At 37.1% G+C, this 10,000-nt stretch overlaps 2 protein-coding genes across 2 annotated transcripts in view; both read left to right on the top strand.

Annotated features, from left to right (window-relative positions):
• LOC135221660 (ectonucleotide pyrophosphatase/phosphodiesterase family member 3-like) overlaps positions 1-8,894 on the top strand; it is a 14,736-nt gene extending 5,842 nt beyond the window's left edge. Inside the window, exons 4-15 of the mRNA XM_064259359.1 lie at positions 552-695; positions 1,947-2,063; positions 2,882-2,989; positions 3,340-3,571; positions 4,152-4,372; positions 4,838-5,020; positions 5,338-5,430; positions 5,794-5,932; positions 6,550-6,747; positions 7,402-7,606; positions 7,725-7,869; positions 8,228-8,894. Of these exons, the coding sequence (XP_064115429.1) occupies positions 552-695; positions 1,947-2,063; positions 2,882-2,989; positions 3,340-3,571; positions 4,152-4,372; positions 4,838-5,020; positions 5,338-5,430; positions 5,794-5,932; positions 6,550-6,747; positions 7,402-7,606; positions 7,725-7,869; positions 8,228-8,377 (1,935 nt within the window). The 3' untranslated portion in view covers positions 8,378-8,894. The remainder of the gene's footprint in view (positions 1-551; positions 696-1,946; positions 2,064-2,881; positions 2,990-3,339; positions 3,572-4,151; positions 4,373-4,837; positions 5,021-5,337; positions 5,431-5,793; positions 5,933-6,549; positions 6,748-7,401; positions 7,607-7,724; positions 7,870-8,227) is intronic.
• A 538-nt stretch (positions 8,895-9,432) lies between these two features.
• LOC135222172 (receptor-type tyrosine-protein phosphatase H-like) overlaps positions 9,433-10,000 on the top strand; it is a 16,145-nt gene continuing 15,577 nt past the window's right edge. Inside the window, exon 1 of the mRNA XM_064260330.1 lies at positions 9,433-9,512. The gene's annotated coding sequence lies outside the window, so the exon portion shown is untranslated. The remainder of the gene's footprint in view (positions 9,513-10,000) is intronic.

Below are 10,000 nucleotides of genomic sequence, written 5' to 3' on the forward strand. Positions count from 1 at the left end.
CAATAATAGCGGAATGTGTATTTACAATAACAGCAACTCAGGTCAGAGAAACTGAAGCAAAGATATATTGTAACTGAATAATAATGAGTAAATTGTTGAATCGACGGGTATCGTCCCTATTCCACTTTTGTTACAACCAAAGGCATGAAGGAATGAACAGTCTGGCACTGGAACAGTCTGGAATTTTCCAAATTACCGTCTGGCACTGATTTTTGATAGAGAGACATTTCTTATTTTTCTATATATTTTCTAAGGTTAAATCCAGCCAAACCTTGTCGGAGATTTAATTAATCAATGTTTTTAATCTTTATTTTCCTAATTAATGTATTAATATATTTTTAAACAGTAACGCCAGACCCAATGAAATATATGCAAATTGATTAAGGCGTAAGAGATGCTTACGGCATCTTTAATTAACAGGTATACCTGCCTGCAGTTTCTAACCTATCTCTCTCTCTCTCTCTCTCTCTCTCTCTCTCTCTCTCTCTCTCTCTCTCTCTCTCTCTCTCTCTCTCTCTCTCACCGTCTCTTTCTCTCTCTTTCTCTGGCAGGGGTTGCTCCCAGAATCGCATGGGATAGTTGCCAACACGTTCTACGATCCAAAATTCCGGAAGACATTTTCCCTTTCGGGAAACGCAAGCACGGAGGGTCGATGGTGGGGCGGAGAGCCCATTTGGAACACGGTTACAAAGCAGGTATTAATAATATATTTAAAATTCAATTTGAATTTCAGCCACAGAATAACTGAAATTCATATTGCGTTGTAATAAAACTGACATTTGTTGTTTCACGATTTCGACATGCCAACCTTCGGTGCGTTGCTCACCAGTTTAAGCAACTGTGAAAAAACCGCAATTAGAAAAAATAGAGACCCTTTATAAAATAATGCAGCTGATGCAGCAATAATTTTTAATAACAAGTTCAAAAGAGGGGTTACTTCCAGCACATATAATTATTATTAATATTTTTATTATTATCATCATCATTTGCAGTATTAGTAGTCGTATTAGCAATGCCCATTGTCACGCATTCATTTGGAATTAGGTATTATTATTATTATTATTATTAATCATTATTATTATTATTATTATTATTATTATTATTATTATTATTATTATTATTATTATTATTATTAGTAGTAGTAGTAGTAGTAGTAGTAGTAATGTCAAAAGGACACACATCCATTTGGAATATATATTATCATTATAATTATCATTATTATTTATATCATTAATAGTACTAATAGTAGCCAAAAGGAAACATTAATTTGGAATAAGGTATTATTATTATTATCAGTAGTAGTGGTAGTAGTAGTAGTAGTAGTCAAAAGTATACATATTCACTGGAATAAGGTATTACTATTATAGTTATTGTTATTATTCACAGGGTGCTCACAGTCATCCGGAAATGCATTTATTAATGTAAAAAATATAATTAATTAGCACAGCATTCATTTGGAACAATTTATTTATAACAATAATGATAATAATCATTAATATTCATTTATTGCAGAGAGCACTTAATTTTCTACGAATATTTATAGCCACCCTTATTGAATATAATATATGTGGAAAATATCAAAATACTGATTGCATTTATGTGTTTATCTTGAAATGTCACTCAGTAAAAGCACACTGACTGATTAATCGTCTATTTAAATAACTATGCAGGGCAAAATGCTACAGCTCTCACGGAGTTGCATCAAAGTTGTTTGTCGGTACTTATATCATAGTACCCATCCGCATCCCGTTTTCTTTTTATAAGTGAACGGTCAAACACCTAGTCAAGTATGACGTTGCAACTCAGTTTAGTAATATTTTTGCTAAGTAGGAGGTCAAACACCTGGTCAAGTACGACACTGCGCAACAACTTGGCACATTTTGACAATGGGGACACGGTTACGCTTTTCCATTGTTTACAATCCTAACGGCGTGCGTTACCAACAGGGAAAGAAGAGCGCAACCTTCTATTGGCCAGGATCTGGCGCTGAGATTAATGGAAGACGCCCGTCCTACTGGAAGGACTACAACTCCTCCACACCTTTTGAGGATAGGGTGCTCCAGGTAAGACGGAATGAGGCCTTTTATACTGGTAGCTGTGAAGGAGAAACTTTAATTATTTATTTACTTATTTATTGATTTATTTCTGTATCCACCGTCTCCTTTCACGACAGAATACACCAGGTAAGATCAATGTAACACGATACTCGTCAAATAACTATCAAAAGGATATATGCTTGCAAAAGAAGGTTTTTTTTAAGAGTTAGTCTTCAAGTTTGAGTTATTTTTACTGTTCATGTTTTGGTTCCAGTCCTCTCAGCCTTTTCATTTCATCCTTTTGTCCTGGAGTCTAATATGTCCTGCCACAGTCTTTTAAAAAATAACTGCTAAGTGTAAGTCAGAATCATAGACATTGTCTTTGACAATATGATCATTCTTTATCAGAAATCAGGAAACAAAAAGCAAGGATCAGATCAAAGTTAGTTATAGGAATGATTTTGCCATATATATATATATATATATATATATATATATATATATATATATATATATATGTATATATGTGTGTGAGTCAGCAATAAGTCACCAAAAAGCACGTGACAGATATGTACGTAAATAGCCACATGGAAGGTGAAAAATTAAAGACCAGGTACCAAGCGCTTTCATGTATTGCGTACACTTCTTTGTACCCCAAAGAAGTGTACGCAATACACGCAAGAACTGGTCTTTGATTTTCCACCTTTCATGTGGCTATTTACGTATATATATGTTTGTGTGTGTGTGTGTGTAATATATACATATTTACATTTATATATATATATATATATATATATATATATATATATATATATATATATATATAAAGCCATCCATTTTTACAGGTACTCACGTGGCTCTCCCTACCGGAATCTGAAAGGCCTTCCTTCGTGGCTCTGTACTTTAGGGAACCAGATCACGCATCCCATGAGTATGGCCCGGATTCTGAAGAAGTTAGTATTGGTTAGATGTATCAATAACCCTTATCAAAACAGTAATAACGAATTGCACTGATTATGTATCTGGATAATAAACAATTCATAATACAAGTAATTATTGTATACACACATGAACATATACTTATATATATATATATATATATATATATATATATATATATATATATATATATATATATATATGGATAATGAACAATTCATGATACAACCAATTATTGTATACACATATGAACATATATATATATATATATATATATATATATATATATATTATATATATATATATATAGTATGCAGATAGATAGATAGATAGATAGCGCCTTCATTCTGTTCTTAATTTTTAGACGAACGAAAAGCTGGGTCGTATGGAGAAAATTGTCAACTTGCTGATGACTAGCCTGGGAGAACGTAACCTCATTAACTGCGTCAACGTCATCCTTCTGTCGGATCATGGCGCAACGGAGGCAGGAGAAGAGAGAGTCATTGATCTGAAGGAGTCTCTCCCCAACTTACTGGAGGAGGCCTATTACCAGAGGAGCGTCGTCAGTAGGATTGGGCCTAAAACGAAGATTGAAGGTAGGGTTATGACAGTCAAAGTTTTGTCAGACTTATACAAATATATATGCATATTCATATACATGCACATTCACACACGCATATGTATATACACATATACCTATCACTATACTCTGTTTTTTTTTCCTCTGTCCACCCGCCTGTGGTGTTTGCGTATGGTAACACTGCGTCCCGGGCTTTAGATAGTTACGCTATGTGTAAGTTTTAGGTAAATAAAAGGATATCTGGGTGTACATTTGCAACTGAAAAGTGTTTTGATAATTTACTGTATGCGAATGACACCGTTAATATTCGAAATAGGATATTATTATAATCGTTGAATGTAAGCTGAATGTAACTATCTAAAGCCCGGGACGCAGTGTTACCATACAAAAAACACCACAGGCGGATGGACAGATGGAAAAAAAAACAGAGTATAGGTATCAAAATTGATTTCTCAGACATTCTGTCATACGCATAAAAATGTCCTTGTCTTGCAATAGGTACAAGAAGAAGTACACTCACAAGTCAACAATGAAGTAAATGGATGACACGAAGAACTTGCTCATGAATTTCCATAAATTAGCATCTCCAATTGCAGAGGATGTGCTTGAGATGATGCGGAATCTAACCCGTAGCAGAGACGACAATGTGATGAGGGTGTATCTGAAAGAAGGTCTCCCAAAAAGGATGCACTTCTCCAAAAGCCGTCGAATCGAGGACATCCTCATCGAGATGGACCTTGGGTACACAACTCAGTTCAACTCGTCCTGGGCCCTGAAGGGCCAGCACGGCTATGACAACTACTATTCAGACATGAATGTGAGAATCTTTTTTGAGCTCAATAGGCCAATTGTTTATAAGACCAATTTCACATACCTCTCTATATGTTCTCTCACCAACGAGAATGGCTGCCTGACCAGAAGCCTGACCAGGCCATTTAGCACAATATGGGCAGAGCATTTATGTGGTTTTCCAGAGCAGGATCCTGTTGAGAGGGACCTCCCATATCTGTGGGAGACCATCCAGGAGTATGTGGTTCAAGTAGGCTTGATCATAATATGAACATTATTATATACTGTAATTTAGGCATAGGCCAGTGTGGAAAATGATATGTAGGAACGAGAAACAAAGTACAGCTCTGCCCAAAGTATTAGACACGGTTTCACCTGAAGCAACGAATTTATATCCTTTACAGTGATGCTTATAATAGATACACCAAATTGTAATGCCTTTTTCAAACATTTCTCTTACTGTGGAACCTTGTTTCTGTATTATTTTGCACAGGCTCTTTTCATCGCCTATGGCCCAGACTTCAAGCAGAACGCCAAAGTGCCGCCTTTCCAGAATATAGAATTGTATAACTTGATGTGTGAAATGATCGCTGTCAAACCTGCTGTAAACAATGGAACCTGGGGATCTCTGCACCATCTGCTGGCTAACCCTTCTGAACCACCTGTTGATCCTGAGGTAAGTGACACAAATCCTACGAGGGTCTGAACGCTGGAGACAGAGAAGAAAGACTGAATGGAATGTAATAATGCTGATTATTTCCCACTAGACAGACAAATGTAAAGAACAAAATTGTGTTAGGAGTGCTGATTTTCAGTCTGAGATCTCAAGGAAAGTATATTTCAAAAGCAAAGATCAATGGAGAAATCAAGAAAAGGGAAAAGGGAAGGTGAGATAATCGAATTCTATTCTTGTAATACCAGGTCTTCTATTTCTCAGAGTCATTGGAGTATTTACAAGGTTTTAATCCCATTTGGTTTCAATTTTTTCATTAGGTTCAAAAACCTGAAGTACTAAGGTTTCCCAGTGTTGAACTTCGTACCCTGTGGAATGAGTCTACTTGTGACGGAGGTGACTTTGTTATGGAGGTAAGACAACGCGATTCTTTGATTATTCTGTATGCACTGTAAGTTATCAGTTTAAAAATCATTATGACAAACAAATTCCTTTTCTTTTGAAAATGAGCAGCTCTCGTGTCATCTTCACTATATTTACAGCATATAGGCATATCGTACTGTTGCTTGCTTTTTGAAATTTATTTCAAGTCTTCATCTACAAATTCAGACCGATATCTTTGATATTCGCAATTTTTCAGTTGATGGGTTGAAGTGTAAAGCGACTATATTTTTATTTTATCAGATGACTCCGAGTTTACCCTGTGAGAGGCAATCTTGGCAAAAGGATTTTAAAACGAATGATATAAAGGCGAAATTGAGTCCTTCCTCTTTCAGCACTGGATTCCGACCCTCAGACTGAACGAAACGCAAGAAGAGCAAGCAGAGCGCAGGCACCTACCTTGGGGTATTCCACAGTCCACTTCCACAGAAACAAGCGATGTTGTTCTTCTCTATCACCCTGATCACGTTACAGGTAATTACAGGTATCCGTTTTCTTCTGGGATGTGGGGTCACCTCGTCACGAAGTTGAAGTGTGTTCATCGATGTGGCGACGCCAAATTCAATGACCAAAAATTAATCAGTCATGTCATCGAAGTATGCCACTTTTCTGGGAGATCCGGGTTGGCACTGGTGCTTCCATAAAATGTCTGCTTATCACTCTGCTAAAACAAGATTTATTTAAACATCATATGCTGATTTTCATGAAATTAGACAATAATTGCAAAAATAAACTATAACTGGTTCACTTAAGGTAGATTCTTGGATGAGCCCTATGCCTACGAGACGTTAGTTTGGCGGCCGCTGATTGGCTGGGAGCTGCCTACCTCCCGGTACCAGCCAATCAGCGGCCGCCAAACAAACGTCTCGCAAGAATAGGGCTCATCCAAGAATCTACCGTAAGTGAACCAGCTATAGTTGCATGCATTCTGCATGATCTTTGGACCATACATAGTCTCAAAGGTAGTTAGTAAGCAAATATCACTATGAAATTAATAAATGGTTTTCCAAAGCAGACTTACTCTCTGAAGCGAAAGGATTTTAGAAAGTTAAGAGACATTCTCTGGAGACTTTCACCTACCTTTTCCCCAGGATTCTCGCCATCTCACAAAATGCCTCTGTGGACGAGCTACACCTTGACTCCAGAGAGCGACGACATGGCTTGGTTCCAGCCAAAAATGGCCACGTGGATGACTGACTTCCGGCTGAATGAGACCATCACTCCGACTTGTGCGATCTTCAGGGAACTTGAGAAATTTGACTACCACATGTTCATACTTTACCCCACAAGTAAGTTAAATTAAACAGCAGTAACTGTGATGATACTACTTTTATCTTTCTTCAGTAGCCGGTTGCCGTTGGCTTCATCAAAAAATAGTTCTAACCACTGCAGTTGTTACTGACCAACTGCTGAAAATAAGATAAGCCACCGTGTGGTAGGTAAGCTTCCACAACCTCGTTCCCAGTTTGCCCTTTGCCCACTTTTACATGGAGCTTTTTTCGCGATATACTTTAAAATCATTAAGGTTTTTGTCTCCAGTCTTTTGACACTGATTCGTGTTTAGCGGCAACAATGTTTGACTTCTAGTGGTTATTTTCATCTAATAAATTTCACTTTGCAAGATTTTAGTGGATTTAGTGAGCTACATATCCACAAAGTATTGTTCCCTTCCTTTCAGCATGTTCGATACATGAAGTTCATGAACATTAGTCTTCGGTATAATATTGAATAAACATTTATGTTCATGTGGCTGCACTTGTATATAAATTTTATTACTTAATGGTTAGTTTTATTTAGTCATGTTTAACGAAGTATATCTAAAATTTATTCTAATATATTTCCAAGAGTCAGCTCGAATGAGCGAACATACACTTGAGGAGTGTTTTGGGCAATTCCTTCTTCGTTTACCTGAAAAATATAAATTTTTTTCTCTTTACATTTAGCTCTCTCAGTTGAACAAAGCGAGGACACTTCACCTTCCTTCCTGGTCTCTAACGCCATTCCTGTCCACGCCTATTTGAAAGACGACTGGCTGGATCTCATGAACCTCCTGCCGCACTGGATCAAAAACTACGGTCCCTTGAACATCCTGATGGGACCCATATTTGACACCGTTGACAACCCTCACGTCACTCAGCTGACTGACAGGTAACTGTAAACGAAGTCATCTTTGAACTCTTGAGCAGAAACCTGCGGCTGATTGGATCAGTTCAAAGGTAAGCCCATTGCGACTTGGTGTATTGATATACGACTTCTCTCGTTACAGCCAGATTCGCGTCCCGTCTGACCTTTTCGTGATTCTGACCCACTGCTTGGAAGAAGTGACCTCGCTTAACCTCTGCCATTCTATGCACCTGGACACCAGAACCGTCATTCTCCATCAGTACATGCCAGTGAGGAATCGTTTCAAAGTAAGTGTTTTTTTTTTTTTTTTTTTTTTTTTTCTGTGTGTGTTCAATTGCACTCCATGACTAATTTGCCTTAAATTTTTCCTTATCGTCATTCTGATTTCATTATCATGTCCATGACCATAGTCGCTGTGACGCCAGTTTACAAATAGTAAACACTATAATCTGCTTTTAGGTTTCTTTCAGCCTAAGAGAGAGAGAGAGAGAGAGAGAGAGAGAGAGAGAGAGAGAGAGAGAGAGAATCCAACTCAGTTCTCAAATTTGAGATTAGGCAAATCACAAGAGAGAGAGAGAGAGAGAGAGATAGAGAGAGAGAGAGAGAGAGCACCATAATGAATCCTTTCTCTTTCCATTCCTACAGTCTCAGGAGGAACACCTGGAAAAGTTCAGCGCGACCGTGAAAGACGTCGAACACTTCGCCGGTTTCCGACTTTATCCAAAGCTCGCCTTTGCTGACAGAGTCAACCTGACTCTCATGAGCCATCCCCAGTTCTTGTGGACTCTGCCTTAGTAGCTCTTTTTTTTTTTTTTTTTTTTTTTTTTAGTCATTTTCATTAAGCTTCTGCTCCTGCTTGAATTCTTTCATTATTCACTTGGTGTTCTGAGGATCTTTTCCCACAAAAGGAGAGATATGTATTCTATTCTGTTATAAGGGGTCTAGAGAGTCTATTTACTTAAGGATGGATAGAATTCTATTCTGTTCGGTTTTACAAGATGGTCATTATGTATTAGGTTCCATCCAAGTAATTTTATGTATTCTATCTGTTCGATGCTATTCAAAAAGTCAGCTAAATAATTATCTTCTACTAAAAATACTGAAGGTTTTCTATTCCACCAAAGTATCCGTAGTAATTATAATTTGCTAGAAGAGTAATATGTATTCTGTTTTACTATAGAAATATGTATTCTGTTCTGCTACAGGAATCACAGGCACTCTGTTATAGCTCAAGAAGATACAATATATTTTCTTAATCATTATACACAGCTGTTACTTATATATCATTAAATAAAGTTTATGATATTGATAATATCATTATCATTATTATTATTTTTCCTATCATCTGCAAGATCAATTAACCTGGATTTTTGATCGAGCTTTGATCATGAATTCCGTTCGAGGAAGATCATTAGTTCTGTGATCTGGTGATATTGCATTACTGCTGAGCACTTGGCAGTAATTTTAGAGAAGACCAGTTCATTTATAATAATCTGGCCAATGTGGTCCAACTTTGTGTTCCCTTGTCTCTACAGAGAAGTAGGTTAATTCATAAAACTCAGAGCGTTGATTAGTGAAAAGACCAATCAATTACTGTTTAATCAACAGTTGGTAGTACTGAAGAATACAGACACACTTGTATGTATGAATATGTATGTATGCATGTAGTGCGAAAAGATGAACTGACAGAAATATGCTAAAACCTTGTACTAACATACTACAAGATCAGGTGAGTGCGGAATCAAACATAACTCTCAAAGGGAAACAGGATGTCAGTTCAAAGATAAACAGCCAGTCGGAGAAACATTTTTTGTTCAGTTTATCACTGATTCTCCCGTGTCACAAAACAACGGATGTTCGACGGCGCTTCGAAACACATCCCTGGCTTACGTACTGTTGAGGAGGAACCTGCGCATGAAACGTGTCCACGGTTCGTTTTGTTCAAATTTGTGTAAGATAATGGTGTCCTGACACGTGTGCTGTTAAAGAATTATTTGTTCTCGTGGACGCATACAAATGCTGAAAAAAAAACGAGTCATCGCCTCTGTTCTTTCTCATCTAACAGATGTTTTCAATCGAGTTGCACCTAGAGGACATTTAATTATTATTATCCTGGTGTTGACAAGCTCATGATCAAATTGATGAAAGCATCTTCGTTGCTGAAGTTCTGGTTGCAATGAATTCGTCACAATAGATAAAAACAACAGATATTTTATGCGAGTAACCAGGTTTAACAAGACTATCCAATCACGGTGTCAAAAAGCAAGTTGCAATGATTTCTTGCAACTGTTGATTAAAAATGCAACTTGTTTATGAAGTGTAAGGTCTTGATGATAACGACGAAGGAAACTTATTTTTACTGAATGAAATATCCAAGTATTTATTGGTATTTCTTTCTTAGAAAAACCGGACAGGAAA

Source organism: Macrobrachium nipponense, chromosome 3 (genome assembly GCF_015104395.2).
Source record: "Macrobrachium nipponense isolate FS-2020 chromosome 3, ASM1510439v2, whole genome shotgun sequence".
Classification (NCBI taxonomy): Eukaryota; Metazoa; Arthropoda; class Malacostraca; order Decapoda; family Palaemonidae; genus Macrobrachium; species Macrobrachium nipponense.